Source organism: Melanerpes formicivorus, unplaced genomic scaffold (genome assembly GCF_026170545.1).
Source record: "Melanerpes formicivorus ecotype bairdi unplaced genomic scaffold, bMelFor1.0.p_v2 SCAF_36, whole genome shotgun sequence".
NCBI lineage: Eukaryota > Metazoa > Chordata > Aves > Piciformes > Picidae > Melanerpes > Melanerpes formicivorus.
In genome coordinates this window covers 1638473-1662330 of record NW_027142388.1, presented here as the reverse complement: position 1 = coordinate 1662330, position 23858 = coordinate 1638473, and the positions used below count along the sequence as shown (strand labels likewise).

Below are 23858 nucleotides of genomic sequence, written 5' to 3'. Positions count from 1 at the left end.
TGCTGCTTTAAATATTGTATAAAGCTCTTGGCCAAAAACATTCTCCAGCCATTATTAGGGAAAACAGCATCTTCCACAGCTGCATCCTACCACATCATTCAAAAATGTCATCTGCTCCCCAGTGCTGCACTCTGTGTTACCCTGTCCTCAAGACAGCTCTGAGTCAACAGCAAAGGCCCTGCACAGTCTAGTTTCTCTGGGTGACTGAGCCAAGCTGTGGATTTCTTAGCAGAGATCTCCAGACTGGGCCAATTGTGTTGTTACACTGGGAGCTCTCTCTGTTCTTTCAGGTACTTTCTTCCCCAGCCCAGGTAGGGCCATTGTTCCCCCTGGGCTCCTGCAGATGCCCATTGTTCCTCCAAGCTCCTGGTCTTTGATGCTGCAGAACAAAATGCACATTGTTTGTGAAAGGGAAGGGAGAGAGGGGGGATCAAAAAGCTTTTCAATTACACAGTTGGTTGAACAAGTCCAGCAGAGCTGGCTGCAGGGCACCAGTCTGCCAGCACCTCTCCACAAAGTGCGGCCTCCAGCGAGGCCTCTGGCCCAGCTGCAAAGCGAACCAAAAGAGGGAATGGCCAGTTCTGATGGCTATCTGGTGAGCTTGTATCACTTCCAAATGCTCCTGGATTGTACAGACTTTCACTAACCTCCTCACACACACATTTGGTAGCTGCCAGATGGAAAAAGATGGGAAATACTGCTGCTTCATCCTGTCAGCATTGCTCAGAACTGGCCTGAGACACTACAGCAGCATCTGGATTCACTGCCTCCATTTCCAGATTAATTTAGCTGACATTGGGCTGCGGCTAGCTCAGCCTGAGCAGCATTGGCAGAACAGGACAAAGGTCTGAAATTGTAATGGTCTTGCAAGGAGGTCAGAGGTGTAGCAGCAGGGCCATGTGGAAGATGAGCTGGCAGGCTGGGATGCTCCAGTCACAGCTGGCAGAGCTGTTCCATGGTCCGGTTCTGGCTCCTTCAGCTGGTGCTGTGTAACATGCAGTGGCTTGGGCAGATGCAGTGCTCTGTGTCCTGTTCAGTACACAGCTCTAAACATTTAGTGCCAAGATGACAGGTCTACAGATGTCAGAGATGTGAGGGGGTCTTCTAGTCCTGCTGGGTCTGTCACCTTATCCATGCTAGCAGCTCCTGCAAAAGAACAGTGCCAGGGAGAGTTCTCAGGAAGGATCAGTCTGTGGAGAGAGCTAATGAAGTAATAATGCACAGAGCAGGGCTAAGCCAGCCCCCTCTTCCTGGGACAAAGGCACTCACACTCCCTTTTACAAATATATTTTATTATTTTAATGCTTATTAAGAAATGTAACCAAGACAGACTCAGCAGCACCAGCAGCTCCTCACTGCCCAGCAGTCTGATGACTTCACAGATAGGAAAACTTCACAGATTCAAGAAAACCTTTGGTCAATGCACTTTAAATACATCTGCATGCACAGGTTCTCCCACCCCCTTCCCTCCCCTGCCTTCCCACTGATAAGTGACAAACAGAGGGAAAGCAACAATTATATTCATAAAACATTTAAATTAAAAGAGTAATTGTTTTCTAGTGCCAGCATGTGCAGCAGGGTGTTCCTACTGCCTTGGTTTGCAGACCACAGAGACAACCGCTCCACAGGCCAGGGTGCAGGAACACCACCTCCTGGGATGGAGTGGGGGAAGCAAAAGATGTTCTCAGAACAACAGGTTCCAGTCTTGGTTTGAACACAGCCTCGTGTGAACAGTCCCAGCAGACAAATAAGACAGAGAATTATACACAACACTGCCCCAGTCTGGGGGTTCTCTGTCTGTCAGGGATAGTCATCTGTCATACAATCAGGCTCTGGTGTGATTTTAGTTACCCTTGGTGTGTTTTACTGTAAAGAAGGCCAACAACTCAGGGCTCGAAAGCAGGACCTCTCTGGTATGACTCAGTGCAGTTTAATGCCCAAAACAAATTGGGAGAGAATTATTAGGCAGCTAAACTTAGCAAACAGCAGGAGCAAGTGTTGTAGAGTTTTAATGCTTTGCAGTGCTGTTACAGCACGCTCATCCTGCCCATGCAGCATGGCTGGACTGGTTTGGTTTCAGGTAGGGTTCATACTCAGGAAGCAGACAGGCTCATTTTCAGGCCTGGAAATACTCCTGAAATGAGAAATCACATCTGAAAAGGATAATTCCCAAACACCAGCTCTACCATAGTCATGTATAGACCTTATGAAATCAACCTTCTGTGAACATCAGGCAAAGCTGACCCTCTGCAGACACTCCAGGAGAGCTGTAAGAGTACATCCTTCCTAGAGTCCTTCCTCAGCAAATCATACTTGGGTCTAATGCCAGCACCATCTGTGCCATCTCCAGCACCTCTCAGCACATTCCTGCTCCCCTGAAATCCTCCCAAACACCTTCACTGCAAATCTTCCTTCATGCCCAAGATTTCCCATCTACTGCAACCCTCCAGCCTGCTCCCACACCTTTGAGAATTTTCTACATCCAGCAGCATCCCCTGGAGCCCCTTTTCAAGGAACCATCAAGGATTCAAACTACTCCATGTAACGCCCAAGTCCATCTGCACAATCAGCTTCCTAGCCACCAAGTGGGATCAGTGGCTAACCCTTTCTGTCTACAGTAACTCCAGCTGTCCCACCAGGCCAAACTGCTTCTCTGTTGAGCTGCAGATGAAGTCTGTAGGACCAAGCTGTGAGCGAGTTTATTTACACACACCAAAAGCAGTGCCCTATTGAGGAGACAACCACAAAGAGAACTCTTGATAAAATTACTCCTGGCAACTGATCAAACTCAACTTTCTCCAAAACCCTATAGAGCAAATAAACCCTGGAGCCTAAGAGTCTCCAGGGAATGGTGAACTTCACAGAATGCCCTTCTGCCAAAGGAGGCACCACATCTCTCCATGGGTCTAGGGTCATTTTTAGTAAGATGTTCCAGTTGAATGAAATTAGCCTCTTCCTAACTCAGCTCTTACTCTCTGGACCCACTGCACCTTAGATTCCCAAGGAGGTCTTTTCCAGCTTCTCCTGGTCACCATCTTATTCTTCCCTTTTTCTTGGTGCCATCTTTGTTTATCCAGAAGAGCTATTATTATATTTCAACAGCTAAACATTCTCCGGGTAGAAAGAGAGTGGGAATATGAGTGGACAGATTAGGAAACAATGATTCAGTTTTCACTTTTCTAATGATCCTTGCCCTGTGCAGTTTGGAAGAGAGACATTTTTCTCAAGGCTGGAGAATGCTGCCAGGAGAAGGGAGCACACTTCATTGATGGGACCCTAGAGCTTCTTTTTCCTTTTTTGAAACCAACAAAAGCCTTGAAATCATGACCCTTAGGAAACAAGAAATAAGTAGTCCAAAATTCTGTTCAAGAGGCTCATGCTGCCCCCCAAAACTGCTTTGGAAACATCTTCTGAAGGCCCATCTCAAGACACATGTTTGCCAGAAGGCAACAGAGCATGTGGTACACAGTTCCCATCCCTTCCTTTCTGTGGCTACAGACTTCCAGTTCTATCTAAGCCCTGCTGCCTCTTTACTCCCACGGCACTTCTTCCTGCACATATTCCCCTGGACCCTTCACACACCCTTTTCATTTCAAATCTGGATCACTAGCATTGAAAGAGACGGGACACACTTGGGGGCATCTCAAACAGCAACATCTGAAGCTGATCCCAAGACACCTGGGAACTCAGCAAGCTCACACTATGACCTGCAGGAAAGTTTTCCAGAGGAACAATCCTAACTTTGTCACCTCAACACAGATCAACTTGATTCTCATGGCAACCAAGCAAGAAGCTGCTGTAATGGAGTGTGAAGCAGCTCAGGAAACAACAGAAAGCAACATCAGCTGCTGGAGGTCTGATGCAACGTGGCATAAACCATCCCTTCAGAATGGCAGCTGAGGCTCACCAGAAGCTGCTTCTGCAGCTGCCTGTGTTCCACCACAAGCGATGTTGGTATTTTCCCACACTTCCTCCTCTGCTCTGCTTCTTTGAGGACCTGATTGTTATTGACATGGACACCGGATGTCATCCAGTGTTATTCTTAGAAACATGCAGCTCCCAACTGTGGCCCAAAGAGATCAGACCCCCATGTTCCTGACTGAGTTTGACTGCCACTGTTGCAGGAGGTCAGAGGAGCCACCTCACAAATAACCAAGAGAAATATTCCATCAGGAGCAACCAGATCCTAGGTCAGCCTGCAGAGGAACTGCCCACAACGTCAGCCACAGGGAAAGGGCTTAGTGCTTGTTCATGGTGCTGCAGTGCTAATCCACTGCTCTGACGTTAGCCCAGGTGGAAGAGCTGTGCCAAGGAGGCAGCAATCCCATTAAACTGTGCAGCCCATTGTTCTGCAGGCTTGCCTGGCTTTCCGTCAGGGACTGTGGTTGCAACCACATCTTTTTATCCACCTCACAGTAAGCTTTCTGCTAGCCTGGAGCAGCTGCATACTTGAACATGTTCAGCACTATAAACTACTCACCTCCTTTCATGTAGAGAGATTGGAGAAAAGAAGGTTCTCCTCAAATAAAAGTGACTTTTCATTTTGATAGTTCTCAATATTTAAAGTAAACATGGACTAAGAACACTCAAACCCAACCTGCTCTGCCTCAAATATCAAAATCCAGTTCCTCTTCTATTTCTGCAGATGAGATTGTTTGGCTTGGGGAAAATGCTACTGGAGAGACATGAGGAAGAAGCAGGTTGGGGGGGGTGGTGATATTTCTGATGCTTTCAACTAGGGAATAAGCTTCAGATCCCTAGAATTAGGAGACCTTTATTTTTCCAGTAGGACAATTACTGCTTGTCTCTCCAGAAGGCTGGTGGTATTGGACATGGATTATTTGTCTAGAAAACAAACCCTAGACAATGTTTAGGTAGAATTAAGCTGCTGTACCATTCTGCAGTCCTTGAGGCATCAGGCTTCATAAGTGACACAGAAAATTACCAAGCTGCTGTGAAACACCTCCACAACAAATATTAGTGGCTGCAGCACAGATTTGCCTGCTCTCTGACACAGCCTGCTGCAGTTTCTAAGCTAACTGCTGTCATTGCCACCTCTCAGCTTCTCAGAGAAAGAACATCTGCTAACCAGACAGATCCAGCTCCCCTGGTCTCTGCACTGCAGGGACACATCAGACTCCACAGTAAAGCACATCAGGAGAAAACCTGCAATCACCAGAGAAAAGGAGCTTGAAGAAATCCCACTGCAGTTCTACAGCAAGGGTTAGGTGTGGGGGTGCTCCTCCCCACACTAAGAAAGAAGAAAATCCCAGAGCCTTTTGAGTGAGGATCAGTATGACCAAAATACAGAAAATCAGCTCCTCTCACACAGATGTGGAGCCATGGAATGAATTTGCATTCTAGGAGCACAGGAGAACAAGCACAGAGACAGGGAGAAAGAGCAGACAGCGCCCACAGGCATACGGATAGCTCACACAGCCCTTCACAGCACCTTGGGGCATGAACGCCCTGGTGAAACAAACCAAAGCCTGGCACCAAGTCCTGCTAACGGCCCTTTTGCTGAGGCAAATCCACAGGACAAAGTGGACACCTTTAGGTTACATTTGCCCTGTGCACCTGGAGCAGTGAGCTCTCAGAGAGTGGATCTGAGCTCTTGCTCATCTTTTATAACTTAACATGAACTCATCCAAACACAAAACTCATTCCAGCAACTCACTGCAGGATAAGCTTTAAAAACATGAACTGAAAGACAAAATGCCACGGTTGAAGGTATCCAAAGGTAAATTCCTTCCCTTTCCAAGCAGCTGCTGGCATCCATCCTGACCAATAGATGTTGCTATCATCCCCCTGTTTGTTGCAGGGCCGAAGTACTAAGAGGCCCCTTCCCTGCTGCTCCTTGCAGCTCAGGGAATTCTTCCAGCCATGCTTTTGTTCTTGTGGGTAGGCAGCGAGCCCCACACACGAGCACAGGCGCAGGGCACAGCGCAGTGTGGTGATACGCCTGCATCAGCAGGTCAACCAGTGCTGAACTTGGAATGCCGCCTTTGACCTTGGCACTGCTCTTGGTGACAGGTCACTGGTGGGTAACGTGTCCCTCCTTCCTTAGTCCTTTCAGTGGTCTCTTGGCTTTTCTCCAGTCTTGGATTTAGGATCATCCCAACAGTCCTGGGTAGGGACCCACTTCTCCACAGTGATCTGGATTCACACTTCTTCCCCCACCCCCCAGCCTCCTTTTCTGCCACAGCAGTGGTCACCAATGAAATCAAACAAGGATTCTACCAGGAAGACTTGGAGAGTCTCATCAGGACACATCAGCTGCTGCAAAGGCTGCTCTCTCCAGCTCTGAGTAAGACAGCTGGGCATCAATGAGCTCTTCGCTGTGAAGCTCCCTGGTCCTGCATGCATCTGAGAGAATCCCATTTTTGCAGGAGTGTGGGAGATGCCCATTTGTCTCCATGTCCAGAGCATTTCCATTCTGGTGCCATTCCAAGGCAGCTTTGCATTTGTTTAAGTCCTGCTTTTCGGGATCCCTGTGGATCTCTCCATTGGTGTACAGCTCCAGTGCATACTCACTGATCCGTATGCTGGCATTCTCCAGGTCCCCACCATGAGTGGAAGTCCTGGAGCTGGCTGCTCCTGCCTTGAAGGGCTCCTTGCGGCCCAGGATGTGCTGGCTGATGATCTTGCGGAAGGTGTAGCGGAACTCCCTGATCCGGTAGGCATAAATTAGAGGATTCACGACCGAGTTGGCGTGAGACAGGATGATGGCCAGGTACATCAGCCAGAGGGGAGCGTGGGCACAGTTTGGGCAAAAAAGGGTAAAGCAGTTAATTATATGTAGTGGAAGCCAGCAGACTGCAAACAACCCAACAATGATGGCTAAAGACTTGGCTGCGTGGACCTCCTTCTGCAAGGTGGAACGGGAACGTTCACCGTGGACCATCTTGTTCTCCATCTGCTTCAGCTGGCGCCGGGCTGCCATGAAGATCTTCAAGTAGATACCAAACATGAGGAGGAGGGGCAAGAGCACGCAGGCAAAGAAGTTGTAGTAGACCATGTACTCCATGGTGACCACAGCCTCAAAGAGACATACCACCATGCTGTTGCTGCAGTTGATGGGAGAGGACCTGTTGGAACCCAGCTCTTCGACCTGGGCACGCTTGTGCCACCCTAGCATTGGTGTCAAGCCGATGATGAAAGACAATACCCAGCAGATGGCAATGATGCCTTTGGCTCGAGAGCCAGTCACCAAGCCATTGTACCTGCAGAGCAGAGAAAATGGGAGTTACATCAGCATCCTTTAGCTAGCCCCTGCCACCCAAGTGATTTCCCAGCATCCCACTGTCCCAGAAGACAGCAAGAAAGGCAGCACTTAGACTCATAGAATCAGTCAGGGTTGGAAGGGATCACAAGGATCATCTAGTTCCAACCCCACTGCCATCGGCAGGGACACCCCACACTAGATCAGGCTGGACAGAGCCTCATCCAGCCTGCTCTTAAACACCTCCAGGGATGGGGCCTCAACCACCTCCCTGGACAACCCATTCCAGGGCTTCACCACTCTCATGGTGAAGAACCTCTTCCTCACCTCCAGCCTGAATCTCCCCACCTCCAGCTTCATTCCATTCCCCCTAGTCCTATCACTACCTGAGATCCTGAGAAGTCCCTCCCCAGTCTTCTTGTAGGCCCCCTTCATATACTGGAAGGCCACAACAAGGTCACCTCAGAGCCTTCTTTTCTCCAGACTGAACAGCCCCAACTCCTTCAGTCTGTCCTCACAGGAGAGGTGCTCCAGCCCTCTGATCACTTGCTTCTTAGCTGGGCCTTTGGACTTCTGTGCAGAACAGCACAGCACAGCTGGGGACACTGTATGCCACCTACATCCTTCCTCTTTCCTTTAGGCAGTGAATAGGTGACAAAAAAGCAAGGAAATCAACACAGTTTTCATCTGTGTTCCTTTACTCCACCAGCCCACTTGGGCATCCACGCAGATCTTGCAGTCTGGATAATCAACAGCACTGCTGTGACCCTTGAGCATGAAGACCACTGTGGCTCTCTGAAGGCTGGGGTGGTTCCTCCTCCCTGGCAAAGGAGCAGCCTTGTAGCAGGGAATTGCCAGGTCTGTCCTGCAGCAGATATGCAAGCCAGATAGCACAGGAGAACTCAGAGGCACAGGGCCATCAGTCCCACATTCAGATGCACTTCAGGGCAGCTCTGCTGAATCAAATGGGAAGCCAGACTGTATTACCTTGCACAGCACCTCACTCTGCTCCAGAACATCACTTTGAGGAAGGTCAGCTCCACCAACTTTCCCTAAATGTCTAAGCCAAGGCAGCAGTTCTCCTCAGCAGCCCAGCTAGGCTGACCCCACATCTCTCTCAGAGAGGAGTGAAGCTGAGGAGAGTGCTGACTGCAGGTGTGCTGGGGGCTGCACTGCACACACCAAAGCAGCTGCAGTGAGGGAAGTATTGATAATGCCTGGCTGAAGCCAGTGCTTTTAGCAGTAAATTTTCCAAGTTCTCCTGAAAGAGACAAGAAGCAGCATGGTGAGATGCTGCCAGTGCAGCCAGGGGCCTGGGCTTGCTTCAGACAACAGCCAGTTCCCAAGGCCTCACAGGTTCCTGCGAGTCCTGAGCTGACTCCACCAGTTCTTCTCTCTGGAAATGTAAATCAGGGCAGTAGTTTCACTGCATTTCAATGCAATTTCCTTCCCCTGCTAATGCTTAGCATGGAAAATAGATGGCTGGATTCCCACATTGTCCAGCCTGGGTCCCACACTGTGCTTGACCCCACGCGTCTGCGCTTGGACAACGGTAGCGCTGGGCTCCCAGTGTTTACCCAGTGCTCCTTCTCCTTCTGTCCCCAGGATTCTCTCAGCAAACAAACATTAAAACCAACAACAATCCAAGCCATAGAAATCTTTCCATCCCTCAATGGGATGGTTATTCCCACAGGTTCCTGTTCCTATCCTAATGAAAGTTCAAGACAGGAGAGGAGGGATACTGCTTTCACTGGGCATGGTACAGAATGGAGATCCTGCACACACTTGAAATTCCTGCTGATGGGCCTTGGGAAAACCTGGCTCCACACAACATCCACCTTGAATCTCCCTTTCTCAGCTGCATGTCAAAATCAGAAAAGAGAGAGGGTGTGTGCCACTCACTTTCCAGTATCCAAAATACACTGAAAGCCTCCTTCCAGAGCTGAGGGAGGGATTTGGCTGATTCTGTGCAACAAAAAGGTTTCTCAAGCAGATCCAGTACTTAGGGGATGCTATGGACACAACATGGATGGTAGCAGGGACCTCTTCAGTTTCACAACCCATCAATGCAGCAAGACAGTATCTAGGCTTTGAAAAGTACACCCAGGGACCAAGAGATTGGTCGAAGGCACTGGAAGCCTGGAAAAAAACCCAACCCAAACCTCAAAAGCTTGCAGCCCTGGAACTGGCTACATCTTGTCAGAGGAATTTTGGAATTGTGCAGCTGTTATCCTACAACTAGAGATGTCCCTTCCACTAAAAATACATTAATTACTGCTCCAGGCAAACCCCCCTCACTTCTCCCTCCCTCCCTCTTGCCCTCGGGAGATTTCCATGCGTGCGGCTCTGCAGGACATAGGAGCAGCACTGAAGCCAAGCAGCTGCTCACTTCACAGCCATGGTGTGGCCATTACCAACCCACCACTGAGGGCATTTCCACAAGGCCTTGCTCAGCACCTCCAGGGCTTACGAGAGCAAGCTCACAACATCTCCTGACGTGGCCTGTGGCACCATGAGGCCAGGTACCCACTGAGAAGTGTTCATGTGCTTCAGAAAGCTTAATTTCTAGGATCCACAAGAGACAGCTCTGGCTCAGGTTATTGTCCAGATGGACTTCCCTGGGCTCATTCCTCTTGCTCAGAGATGTCACCAGGCCAGTACTGAAGAGTTCATGTACCTGTGTGGGCATCCTTCTAGGCTCACAGCAGCCAGGCCAAAGCTCCTATCTCTATCATTCAGGGCTTTCAGGAAGCATCACATACACTGGGAAAGGCTGGCACCTATGCAGGAGATACAGCCTGCTGAAAGGAACTGGTGACACCTACAGCCATGTTCTACAACACTGGATTGACTCTGCACAAGCAGTTCCTGTGCTTCCTGGAAAATACTGGCCTGGCTACACAAACAGCCACTTCTGCTGGTGAAATTCCAGTCACAAAGAACATCAGTGATGGTGGAGTTAGGCGTGTGGATATAGGGCTACCCAACTCCTCTAGAAAACAAAGCCCACTTCTGCAAACACATGAAAATGTGGGTGTCTCCCCCAAAATCATTTCTCCTGTCCTGGTGCTGTCCCATCCATTAGGCTGGCAAACTGACTGCAGGAACAGAGCTGCTCTCAGTCAGTGTGCAGCTCAGCTGGGATGCCTGGAATAACCTGGCTGAGGATGTGATGCCCCTAAGTGCTTGGCCCAAGCTGTGTGTCACTATGACAATGATTCCTGCACAAGCTTCCATCAGAGAAGCTCTGCACTCCAGCATACCACTGCAGCTGACACTGTGTGACCTGCAGAAGTATTTGTGCCACAGGTGGATACCTGAACCCAGCACACAGAGCAAGCAGGAACCTGAGGAGACTTTTCCATTTGGCTGCAGGAAGCAACTTTCTCCTCTCTTTCCAGAGCTACCTTTCCTCCTTCACCACAAACTCCTGCATGAGAACACGTGGCTGGGCACTGTGCCCATGGAGCATTTGCTGGCACCAGAGAGCCTGGAAAGCAGCAATTGTTCTTGGCCATGTTTTTAGATGCTTGGACTGGCAGCCAGTTTTGTTTAGAACACCCAGGGGTTTTCTATCATCAAGCACAGGTTTGCAGGTACCTGTGCCACACTAGAGGCACAGGCTAGATTTTACCCTAGCCTGAACAATGGCTCAGACTTCCTCAGGAGCACTTCATTGCCACCTGCAGAGAGTTACAACTTGTCTAAAAGCTGGCAGAACTCAGCAAAGGGTTTGAGAGCTTGTGGGAAGTTTAAAACATTGAGTAGGATTTGATACTCACCTGCAAGGTGGAACCCATCACAGAATGTTAGGGGCTGGAAGGGACCTCGAGGGAATCATCTAGTCTAACCCCCCATCAGAGGTTTACAAATCTGAACCCATCAGAGATTTACAGATCAGTTTTAATGTATCTTTGTACTTTCACCTATAGATAGCTTTCCTCACTGCATTTTTTGGGGCAGAGTCTTTTATCTGCAGGAAAAAAACAATCATTCCAAAGCTAGCTCCGGTTCTGTGCAGTATCAGAGATGCCACTTTTCTGCCTCCTCCATGTTGACAGAGTTTTTGGGTGGGAATACACATCCATGTACAGATCCATTGAGCCATGTGAACAGATCAGATGTGAAACAGTTAAGTAGAAGAATTTAAAAAAATGGAAAAAGGGTGTTGGCCCATTTTGCTTTTGCTAGCAGTGAGGGAACTCTGACTTAGGGAGTTTTAAATGCCTCATCTAGTGATTGTTAGGGATGCCTGGTGGCCCCTTCCAGTCCTCTGAGGAGGAGAGGCTTTCCCAGGCATTAAAACAAAACAAACAAACAAAAACCACCAAAAAAAGAAGATGTGAACAGGCTGAATGGGATCCCATTTTCCTCCCCAGCTCCTCAGCTTTACCCTCTCAGCATGTCTGAGGCGGTCAATCCACCGCTCATCCATCCATACACTCCTAAGGGGAAACACAACTGACAAGCTCTTGACTCCCACAAACCAGCAGAGGACAAGGAGGTGGAGGAACCCATGGATCTGCTGGTGGGTTTCTGTGTCCCATCAGCTGCACTGCTGCCAGGGTGCCAGAGGGTGTGCTTTGTTTCTTCAAAAACAAAAGAGCAAAAGCAGTGCCACGTCCAGCACTGCTGCAATCCCATTGCTCTAACAGACTGCACAGTGCTTGTTCCAGGAAATTCAGTTCTCAAGACAATATGGTTATAGTGATACCCCAAAAAATGGGCAGAAATCCAGAATTTTTAAATCCTTTTCCTGGCAAGTCAACATCAACAGAAGTCTTCAAAGTTAGCTCACGAGGGGTGAGTTCAAGACATGAGATCTGCTCAGAAGCCCTTCAGAGGCAAGCTCCCCAGGGCTGCTCTGCAGAGGTGTCTTGGTACCATTTATCAGACACGCTGGAGGGAAGAGATGCCATCCAGAGGGACCTTGACAGGCTGGAGAGGTGGGCACAAGCCAACCGCAGGAGGTTCAACAAGAGCAAGTGCAGGGTCCTGCAGCTGGGTCGAGGCAATCCCAGGCACAAATACAGGCTGGGCAGGGACTGGCTGGAAAGCAGCCCTGAGGAGAGAGACTTGGGGGTGCTGGTGGACAAGAAGCTCAACAGGAGCTCTCAGTGTGCACTTGCAGCCCACAAAGCCAATCAGATCCTGGGCTGCATCAAGAGAAGTGTGGCCAGCAGGTCAAGGGAGGTGATTCTCCCCCTCTGCTCAGCCCTGCTGAGACCCCACCTGGAGTACTGTGTCCAGTTCTGGAGCCCCTATTACAAGAGGGATGTGGAGGTGCTGGAAGGTGTCCAGAGAAGGGCCATGAGGATGATCAGAGGGCTGGAGCACCTCTCCTGTGAGGACAGACTGAAGGAGTTGGGGCTGTTCAGTCTGCAGAAGAGAAAGCTCCGAGGTGACCTAATTGTGGCCTTCCAGTATCTGAAGGGGGCCTACAGGAAGGCTGGGGAAGGACTTCTCAGGATCTCAGGTAGTGATAGGACTAGGGGGAATGGAATGAAGCTGGAGGTGGGGAGATTCAGGCTGGAGGTGAGGAGGAGGTTCTTCACCGTGAGAGTGGTGAAGCCCTGGAATGGGTTGTCCAGGAGATGGTTGAGGCCCCATCCCTGGAGGTGTTTAAGACCAGGCTGGATGAGGTTCTGGCCAGCCTGATCTAGTGTGGGGTGTCCCTGCCCATGGCAGGGGGGTTGGAACTAGGTGATCCTTGTGGTGCCTTCCAACCCTGACTGATACTATGATTTTGGTTTCTAAACTGGAACCATCTTTGTGTAGAATTGCAGAAAAATGGAGATGGTCCAATTTAAGGGTAATTTATACCAACAGTTTTCTCCACCATGGCATGGAATAGTTACTACTTACAACTCCATGTTGTAAGCTGTTATAGGTACTGCTGTAGGTTTGGAACCCAGCAGTTAATGGTAATGTTCTAGCAGCACAGGCTTGCAGAAGGACTACCCTGCACATGGAAGGGTGATGTCCACAGCTCGAGGGAGAAGAATGCTTTCTGCTTTTGAATGTGAGGTTTGTGTCAATGGATGTAAGTGCTGGATGACTAAAGCATGCACAAAAGACATAACTCCGTTGTGCAGGCCAACAGCAGTGATTTCAGCAGAGCAGAAGTGAGGATGTCCAAAAGCTCCAGGCTGAGAGCACACCACCCAGGAACTCATTCCATTCTTGCACAGCGTTTGCTGTTAGGGTAGGAAGCAAGTCTCTGTTTCTGAGAGCATACTGCATCCTCCCAAGGACAAGACGGGAAGGAAGGAGACTCCTACACTCTGCCTGCACCAGCCTCTCCTGGGGCTTCTTCTGCGTCTTTTGAGATCACTGAATGACTTGGAAGCATTGTCACACAGCTCTCAAAGTCAGCCCACCACAGGCAATGCTGCTGCATGCCCACAGTCAGACACATCCCAGTCATAAAGTGCTTCTGGAGAACCGAATCCAGCAGCAGTCCCTCTGTGTGGGGCACAACTTTCTCTTGTACCCCCTCAGCCTTCTTGGTTGCAGATGAGGCAGCAGCTGGTCATATCCAGCTTCCAAACTCTAGTATTGAAACACCCCTTAAACTCCAGAGAGGAGACCACAGAGTAACCATCTGCAGGTCTGGGTTGGGACAAGCCTCTGACATGACCTAAAATATGCTTTGCTTGCAGGGGCAGTGCCTAAGCTACTCCAAATCTTCCCAAGGAACATTTCTTCATCACCTGCTGTTTCTCTTCCCTTCCCTTCACATCTAATGGACCCCAAGAGAAAATCCCCAACCACAGCCCTGCTGCTCCAGCTGCAGGCAAAGTCCTCCATTCTCCCCATAGGGAAGCAGACAAGGTAACTTCACCCCTATCATACATTGCATTAGCTCCACTTCCCCACAGTGAGCCTTCTGGTGCTCCTGGCTGCACTCAGAGCTCAGGTTCACAGGATGTCAGGGGTTGGAAGAGATCATCAAGTCCAACCCCCCTGCCAGAGCAGGACCATACAATCTAGCTCAGGTCACAGAGGAATGCATCCAGACGGGCCTTGAAAGTTTCCAGAGAAGGAGACTCCACAACCTCTCTGGGGAGCCTGTTCCAGTGGTCTGTGACCCTTACAGTAAAGAAGTTCCCTCTTGTGTTGAGGTGGAACCTCCTGTGCTGCAGCTTACATCCATTGCTCCTTGTCCTATCACAGGGAGCAAGTGAGAAGAGCCTGGCCCCTCCTGACACCCAGCCCTCAGATATTTATAAACATTTATTAACTCCCCTTTAAGTGTTCTTTTCTCCAGACTAAAAAGTCCCAGGTCCCTCAGCCTCTCTTCATAAGGCATGTGCTCCAGTCCCCTAACCATCCTCATTGCCCTCCACTGGACCCTCTCCAGCAGATCCCTGTCCCTCTTAAACTGGGGAGCCCAAAACTAACACAGTATTCGAGGTGTCACCAGGGCAGAGTAGAGGGGGGGCAGAACCTCCCTCCATCTGCTGGACACACTCTTAATACACTCCAGGATCCCATTGGCCTCCTTGGCCAGCAGGGCACATTGCTGTCCCATGGATAACTTGTTATCCACAAGGACTCCCAGGTCTCTCTCCACAGGGCTGCTCTCCAGCAGATCAACTCCCAGCCTGTACTGGCACAGTTTATTATTCCTCCCTAGATGCAGGACTCTGCACTTGTCCATGTTGAACCTCATTTGGTTCCTCTCTGCCCAGCTCTCCAGTCTGTCCAAGTCTTGTTGGATGGCCACACAGCCTTCAGCTGTATCAGCCAAGCCTCCCAATTTGGTGTCATAGTTTCATAGTTTCATTCAGGGTTGGAAGGGACCACAAGGATCATCTCGTTCCAACCCCCCTGCCATGGGCAGGGACACCCCACACTACATCAGGCTGGACAGAGCCTCATCCAGCCTGCTCTTAAACACCCCCAGGGACGGGGCCTTGACCACCTCCCTGGACAACCCATTCCAGGGTTTCACCACTCTCATGGTGAAGAACCTCCTCCTCACCTCCAGCCTGAATCTCCCCACCTCCAGCTTCATTCCATTCCCCCTAGTCCTATCACTACCTGAGATCCTGAGAAGTCCCTCCCCAGCCTTCTTGTAGGCCCCCTTCAGATACTGGAAGGCCACAATGAGGTCACCTTGGAGCCTTCTCTTCTGCAGACTGAACAGCCCCAACTCCTTCAGTCTGCCCTCATAGGAGAGGTGCTCCAGCCCTCTGATCATCCTTGTGGCCCTTCTCTGGACACCTTCCAGCACCTCCACATCCCTCTTGTAATAGGGGCTCCAGAACTGGACACAGTACTCCAGGTGGGGTCTCACCAGGGCTGAGTAGAGGGGGAGGATCACCTCCCTTGACCTGCTAGCCACACTTCTCCTGATGCAGCCCAGGATCTGATTGGCTTTGTGGGCTGCAAGTGCACACTGAGAGCTCATGTTGAGCTTTTTGTCCACCAGCACCCCCAAGTCTCTCTCCTCAGGGCTACTTTCCAGCCAGTCACTGCCCAGCCTGTATTTGTGCCTGGGATTGCCTCGACCCAGATGCAGGACCCTGCACTTGCTCTTATTGAACTTCATGAGGTTGGCTTGTGCCCACCTCTGCAGCCTGTCAAGGTCCCTCTGGATGGCCTCCCTTCCCTCCAGCGTGTCTGCTGCAGCACACAGCTTGGTGTCATCAGCAAACTTGCTGAGGGTGCACTCAATGCCACTGTCCATGTCACTGACAAAGATGTTGAATAAGACAGGTCCCAGGACTGATCCCGGAGGGACTCCGCTTGTCACTGGCCTCCACTGGGACATGGAGCCATTGACAGCCACTCTTTGGGTGCGGCCATCAAGCCAGTTCCTTATCCATCTAGTGGTCCACCCATCAAACCCATGTGTCACCAGTCTGGAGACCAGGATGTGGTGCGGGACAGTGTTGAAGGCTTTGCTCAGGTCCAGGCAAACGACATCAGTTGCTCACCCCTCATCTATTAATTTTGTCACCTGCTCATAGAAGGCCACCAGGTTGGTCAGGCAGGATTTGCCCTTGGTGAAGCCATGCTGACTGCTCCCAATCACCTCTTCACTATTCTTTTGAGCGAGTAGTGACTCCAGGAGGATCTGCTCCATGATCTTTCCAGGCACAGAGGTGAGAGTGACTGGCCTGTAGTTCCCTGGTTCCTCCTTCTTACCCTTTTTGAAGATGGGGGCAATGTTTCCCCTTTTCCAGTCTGTGGGGACTTCACCAGACTGCCATGACTTTTGAAATATAATAGAGAGGGGTTTAGCAACCTCCTCTGCCAGTTCTCTCAGCACCCATGGGTGTATGCCGTCGGGTCCCATGGACTTGAACACTTTCAGGTTCTTCAGGTGATCACCAACCTGATCTTCACTTACAATGGGCAGTTCTTCCTCCCCGTCCCTGGCTTTGACTTCCATAACATCAGGAGTGTGGCTAGAGGCCCTTGCAGTGAAGACTGAGGTAAAGAAGTTATTAAGTACCTCAGCCTTTTCCTCATCACTTGTGACCATGTCACCATTTTCCTTTCTGAGGGGGCCCACACCTTCCCTAGTCTTCTTCTTCCCATTAATATACCTGTAGAAGTTCTCAGTGTTCCCTTTAATCTCCCTGGCTAGATTCAATTCAAACTCTGCTTTGGCTTTCCTAACCAGGACCCTTGCTGCTCGGGCAGCTTCCTTATATTCCCCCTGTTCTACCTGTCCTTCTCTCCACTTCCTGTAGAGTTTCCTTTTAAGTAATAGTGTCATCAGCAAACTTGCTGAGCAGACACTGTCATTGATGAAGATTTTGAACAGCACTGGTCCCAGCACTGATCCCTGGGGGCCTCCACTAGTTTCAGCTCTCCAACTGGCCTTGGCATCATTGATCACCACTCTTTGAACTCTGGTCCACTCTTGAACACTTGTAACCAATTCCTAACTACCTCACTGTCTGCTCTTCCATCCCACACTTCCTGAGCTTGCTCACTAGGATGTCATGGGAGACAGTGTCAAAGGCCTTGCTAAGGTCAAGGTAGACCACATCCACTGGTCTCCCTGAATCTACGCATTGAGTTATGGCTTCACAGAATGCTATCAGGTTAGTCAAGCAGGATTTCCCCTTGGTGAATCCATGCTGACTACTCCTGATAAGCCTCTTTTCTTCCAAGTGCCTTGAGATGCCCTCTAGAAGGAGCCACTCCATCATTTTTCCAGGGATGGAGATGAGTCCAATTGGTCAAGAGTTCCCAGGAACATCTTTCTTGCCCTTTTTGAAGACTGGAGTGACATTGGCTCTCCTCCAGTCCTCAGGCACCTCTCCTGTCTGCCAGGATTTAGCAAAAATGATTGGGAGTGGCAGAGCAATAACATCAGGTTACTGAGTTGTCACAGAATCACAGGGCATTAGGGGCTAAAAAGGAGCTCAAAAGATTAGCTAGTCCAACTCCCCTGCCAGGGCAGGATCACCTAGAGTAGGTTGAAGTACAGCCTGGCAGGTGGCAGGTAGTGCCACTCAATGCCATGGGCACAAACCATGGCAGGACAGAGAAGAACTGCAGAAAGAAGCCACCAGAAAATCCCTCAGCCAAAGCAGCCTCCAAGACTTTGAAGTAACTTTTCTTTCCAATAACAAGGGGGAAAAGTGCTGCTCCTCATTTAACTTTTCCTTTCCCAATTCATCTCCAGATCTGTTGACTCTGCTGATGCCCACTCCCAGCCCGAGCTGTGCTCACCTGAGGGGTATGCGGATGGCGATGATCCTGTCAATCGCAATGGCGAGGAGGCTGAAGATCGAACTCTGAGTCAAGACCAGGACGAAACAGGCAATGAAAAGGCAGCCATAGAAGAAGGCACAGAAGCCAGTGCTGATGGTGATGGCAAAGGGGATTGCCAGCACACCCACAGCAATGTCAGCAGCAGCCAGGGACACTACAAAATAGTTGGTGACGTTCTGCAAGTTGCTGTTCAGATAGACCGCCCAGCAGACCAGGATGTTGCCCAGGATGGCCAGCACCGCAATGACCAGTTCCAGGATGATGTAAGCTATGTCTGAAAGGAAGTCTTCTTTCCCATGTACTAGCATGGTGAGAGTGACCAGGCCAACGTGAGAACGTGCCAGAAAAGCTCAGCGTTCATATCTGCAGAGCACCAAACGGCCAAGACACCTCTAAGCTGCCTGGACTCTGAAGAGGACTCAGCTGCCAGCTGCTGAAGGTTGCTCACATGGACTCTTTTCTCCCCATGGCTGTTCAAGATCTTTACAGTAGCAGATGTCAAGGGAAAAAAATATTACAGCTTGCCAACTCCAGCAGAGCAGATTAACCAGATGCAGAATAATTCAGACTCCAGCAGGTGAAGGACCAGGAGAGAATCTTCGATGACAGACACTGCTCTCCAGGCCACAGAGTCCAGCAGGCCGCAGGCCGCAGAAAGCATATTGTATGGCAGCATCACCGCAGCTGGGAGTCCTTGTTTCCTGTTGACGATCACGCTGCTAGTCGTAGCTTCCTGTCACGGCCATACCTACCAGCAACATCCTCCAGTTCTCTTTTTCACCTTTTCCTGCTCAGACTTGGGAAACAGTCTCTTCAGCTGAAGTAAACGTTCAACTTCTTCACTTGCAGCTTCCTTTTAAAAAACAAACAACAAACATGAACCACACAGGCTAAGTAATCAGCTCTATGGAGGAGATGGAAAAAGCAAAATCTCATTAATGTGGCACATTAAATTGATAAAGGGGTATTAAACAGATCCAGAAGAATACATCATTGAAAAAAATCTCACATTTTGCCCATCTTGAAAGCCTCAGGGCCAGAGCCAAGGTTGGGGAAGGCAGTTTGTCACAGGGCTGATTAGAAACAAGGGATGGTTTGTTTTCAAGGCTCCCAACTGAGCTGGCACTTCAGCAGCTGCTCAATAGTCTGCCCTGAAACATGAGAACCCCATTAATGATGTCTTGGCAAGTGCTGTGGCTGCACAGAAGAGAGGTGGAGAAGCCTTTTCACACACACCTGTCTCCTCCTGATCACAGGCACCAGACCCAAGCCAGCACCTGCTGCCCACCCTCCCCTGCTTCACTACCACAGCATGGTGCACCAGCATGCTACTCAGTGATGACAGGAACCTTCACTCACAAGGGGGTTATGTTCTGGCATGTGTGGTCACCACTGTTGTGCCATGTCCTGCATCCCCTCCAAGCGCACAGACACTGGAATGTGCTCAGCAGCAGGAAGGATGCTTCAAGGTGTGTCAGATAAGGACATCTTTGAGGACATCTCTGCTGGGTTTGCACACACTCTGCAAGGGTCTCTGCAAGTCCCTCTCCTGCAGCACCATTGGCTTTTCAGTCTTTGTCCTGTTAGCAGCCAGGTACTCTTTACACCTGCACTGTCCACAGATTCAGGTCAGCATCATTCTTCAGCTACAACCAGCCAGAGACACAGCCACCAAGAGGCACCTCTCCCATTGCAGGCACAATGCCAAGGTCACTTCTCAAGTGTACATATCCTTATTACAAGAAGAATATGCAAATGCTGGAATGTGTCCAGAGAAGGGCCACGAGGATGATCAGAGGGCTGGAGCTCCTCTGCTATGGAGACAGACTGAGTTTGGGCTATTCAGTCTGGAGAAGGGAAAGTTCTGAGGAGACCTTATTGTGGCCTTCCAGTATCTGAAGGGGGCTATGGGAAAGATAGAGAGGGACATTTTAGGATGTCAGGTAGGGATAGGACTAGGGGGAATGGAGCAAAACTGGAAATGGGTAGATTCAGATTGGATGTTAGGAAGAAATTCTTGACCATGAGTCTCTGGGAGGTGGTGGAAGCCTCATCCCTGGAGGCTTTTAAGGCCAGGCTGGATGTAGCTCTGAGGAACCTGATCTAGTGTGAGGTGTCCCTGCCCATGGCAGAGGGGTTGGAACTGGATGATCCTTGAGGTCCCTTCCAATCCTAACAATTCTGCCCAGGGAGGTGCTGGAGTGACCGTCCCTGGAGGCGTTCAGTAAAGGATTGGAGGTGGCACTTGAAGCCATGGTTTAGTTAGTCATGAGGTGTTAGATATTAAGTAATAGGTTGAACTTGATTATCTCTCAGGTCTTTTCCAACTTTGTTGATTCTATGGTTCAGGTTCCTGCAGTGGTGTGCACACAAATCCAGACTGAAGTTGGTGCTACCTGCAGGGAAATAATCCCTACAGCTGCCATTGCCTACCAACTGCTGCACATCAGCTGCATGCTGACATGCCTCATTCGCACTGAACCTGAAGGTCACCTCCTACCTCTGCTCTCAGGCATTGGTGCACTTTACCCCAGCTCCAGCTGAAAATACAGCAGGTGAGAACACAGCTCCCTGAGCTTCATGCCACAGGGATGAATTGTTTGCTGTCCCACCCTGTCACTTGCAGAGTGGGTTTTAAACCTTATTTAGTAAGCCTTAGCAGTGATGTTTCTCATTAATTTAGGATAAGGGCTACTTGAAGCATTAGAGGACTGGAGGATGGAGGCACAGCATGAACTGATAAATGGCTCCAGCTCAGTTTCAGGTTCAGCCTGACTCTTCCAACCAGAAGATGTTTTGGGCCCCCATCCCCAAGTGATCTGGTGTGGTCTAAGCCGGCAGGGTTTCATGCCTTCACAGTTCACTCTCTTTCCAAGTCAGAAACCTAATTTCTTAGGATAAAATAAAAGGGTAAAGGCAGTGATAATAAAAGAAAATATGATTAAGTTGTGATTCACATCTGATCTCAGGCATATAATCTAATTTTAGCCCTTTCATTGATTTAGAGCTCTATTGCTAATGCTGCATTTGAAAGGAAAGTGAATGATTCTTAGTGGTTTGGATGTGCTTCAAACCCTTGCTTTTTCTCCACCTCCAGCAATCTTGTTTATGGATTTTGTTTGGTTTGTGTGGAAGAAATCAGCAGAAGAGATTACTTTGTGATGTAGCTATTAAGAGGAAGATAAAAATCATCCATCCATTTAATCTTTTCTAAAGAACACCCCCACCCCCCCAAGAAGTCTCTGTATTGCCTGTCTTCCCAAAAACCCTGGTTTGCCACTGACCTCCTGAAGCTTGCTTCTGCTGTCTTGAATTTCAGGGATGTCAGTGATCTGCTCCCACATTACCCTGCCAGCCTCTCACTGTCCATTACAGATCCCAATAGGTTCATCTCAAAGCAGTGAGACTGAGAACTTCCCCTGCAGCCTGACTTCCAGGCAATTGGATCAGAATGGATGGAAGAAATAAAGAATATCCAGAGGGAAAGAAAACAGAAAGGGCAAGAAAAAAAACAACTAAACCAACCAAACAAAAACCCCCACCCAACAACCCTGTGCAGGTGTGTGAGCAAGAAAGGGAGAAAAAGACAGGAAAAAGGTGGCAGGAGAAGAAAAACCAAACAGCCAAAGGGAAGCAGTGAGAAAAACAAGCCCATGAGAGCAACACCAGTGTGTGGCTGGCAGATACTGGGCTGTGCCTGAGGGATTGAGGGATTGCAGGGGTGCAGGCTCTGTGTCCCTTACTGTCAGGGCAGCAGAGATGGTGATGAGGTAATCCCCTGGCCATGGGAGGGGGAGCACACAGGCTCCACTTCCTAACGTGCTCACCAGTGCCCATGCAGCTCAAGCTCACAATCCAGCTCCAGCATCAGGACAGGTTTAGAGCAACTGAACAAATGATTGTGACAGGCCTGGTACAAGAACAGTGCTATGGAAAAGAAAACCACCACAAAATGCCTCCACCAGCTGCTTTAAGATGAGGTCAGGACTGAAGAAAGTGCTTTCTGAAAGGAGCCAGCCTGGTCATGCTAATCCTGGTGCTGAGAGCATTTAAAGTCCTGCTGTGCTGCTCTTGCACCTCACTCATCCCACACAGCCTCAGCGAAGAGGACCAAAGTAAGAATTCCTGGGATATTCTTCCCCATTTAGTAGGATTATAAATCCACATTCATCCCAGCTGCAGTTTGTTTAACCTGATTCTTCAATGGCTCACCTCAAACTCATTTTCCAACGGGACATGGAGGGTAGCAACAAACCTGTGCTGCAGAGGTCCCCCCACGCTCATTGTTCAGCACCCAAAGAAAGCTGGAATTGCCCACAGCTCTGCATGTGTCCTGGAAAAGCAGGAGGCTGGAATCTGAGGTTTAATGATCACATCACACACTGACTTCTGACACAGCAGAGCTTGTAACCACCTACCACAACTGCTTGTTTCAGGCTCTGATGTTAAACGTGTTACCTCTGAATCTGTTTGGTCCCTTGTTTCCCATTCCCCTTTGCAAACAGCAGCCTGATTGCTCAGCCCCAGCCATTTATCCTGGAGCAATCTGTGAGATGTTGTGTGCAGAAAAGGACAAGGTGTCCTTCCACCCCCTGCTCTCAGATGGGCCGGAAAACACTCAGAGAGCTCTGCAGAGCCAGCAGATCTCAGCAAGAAATGAGCAGAGCTGAGCAGGTGTCCCAGCGTGACAGAACCTTTTGTGTTTGCTTCAGCACCAGTGCTCCTGCGGTGGCCATCAAGAGAACCAGTCATTAGCCATGCAACATCAGAGGCCTCACCTGTTACTTACAGAAGGTGCCACAACCCCAGAGGTTCCCCTGTGCAGCCTGGGCTCACCCAGCTCCCCTTATTCATCTCTTGCAGTGTCAGCCTGCTGCAGCATTCACCCAAGGTGATAAGTCTGTAATTGTAGAAGCATATGCAACTTGCTTTAAAACAAAACCAGGCTCAGCCTTCCTGCTCAGAGGGCTAGGAATTTACTGCCCAAGGGCAAACCGAAATACAGACTGCCTAGGGAAGCAGACATGCAGCCAGAAGCACTACAACATTTGTTACAGCATCACCTACTTCATGCAAGACCCAAAGGCTCAGCAACCAGGGCTGACAAGACAGAATTAATTACCAACCTGCTTTGCTCGTCGAGGAAGGGTGTATTTAACATCTCAGGCCCTCAAGGGATCAATATTGCAAGCCTCTTGAAACTTCAGAAAAATAACCTGCATGACACAACCTGCTGGACAGCTACAATTAGTATTGCTGCTTAAGCCCCTCTTTTATTTTGTTAATTGCATTAATTCTTTCTTGCTACCCTGGGCTATGTTCTGGCCTTTTCCCCATTATTAAATAAACCTTTTTTTTTTCTTTTTGCCACTCACAAATCTGTAAAGCTGTTGCTCTGTTCATTTTTAGTGACTTAGAACATTCTGTTCTCTCTCATATTTCAGCCCCAATGAAAAACTGCTCCTTGAAAATTCAATGAAACATCTGAACAGCACGTTCCCATGAAGCAATGCACCAGCGGAGCCTAAGCAAGCTTTTGTTTGGCATCTCCAGTTGGCTTTGGACTATGGTGTTGCCCCTTCTCTCTCCTGAGTGCCAAAAGCATCAAGGTAAGCCCATGGTCACTGCTTGGTTCAAGTCAACTACCTCAAACAAGCTCATTTTCTGCTCCTGGCCCTTTGGGCTGAGTTTAGGTTTGGAGGCCCAAGCTCTGCCACACTGGTACAGAGATAACCCTGCTTCATGTGCCAGACTAACATCCATGATAATCTCTGTGACATTTCAGTTTGACAGCTACTCTCAGATATTAGCTGAATCCCCAGGGGCTCAGAAGCCCTCAGGGCACCCAAATAGTGTAGGGGCATGTAGGGGCATGTAGTGGACAGGCTACAGCTTC

At 49.5% G+C, this 23858-nt stretch overlaps 1 protein-coding gene across 2 annotated transcripts in view; it reads right to left on the bottom strand.

Moving 5' to 3' along the window:
- Positions 1-1253: 1253 nt before the first annotated feature.
- Positions 1254-23858, bottom strand: part of ADORA2A (adenosine A2a receptor) — a 33780-nt gene continuing 11175 nt past the window's right edge. Inside the window, exons 2-4 of one of the 2 annotated variants that reach the window (XM_068157243.1) lie at positions 22741-22862; positions 17921-18815; positions 1254-7223 (exon numbers count right to left, since the gene is read on the bottom strand). In XM_068157243.1, the coding sequence (XP_068013344.1) occupies positions 6263-7223; positions 17921-18270 (1311 nt within the window). In that variant the 5' untranslated portion in view covers positions 18271-18815; positions 22741-22862 and the 3' untranslated portion in view covers positions 1254-6262. The remainder of the gene's footprint in view (positions 7224-17920; positions 18816-22740; positions 22863-23858) is intronic. The other variant, XM_068157244.1, reaches the window with a different exon arrangement.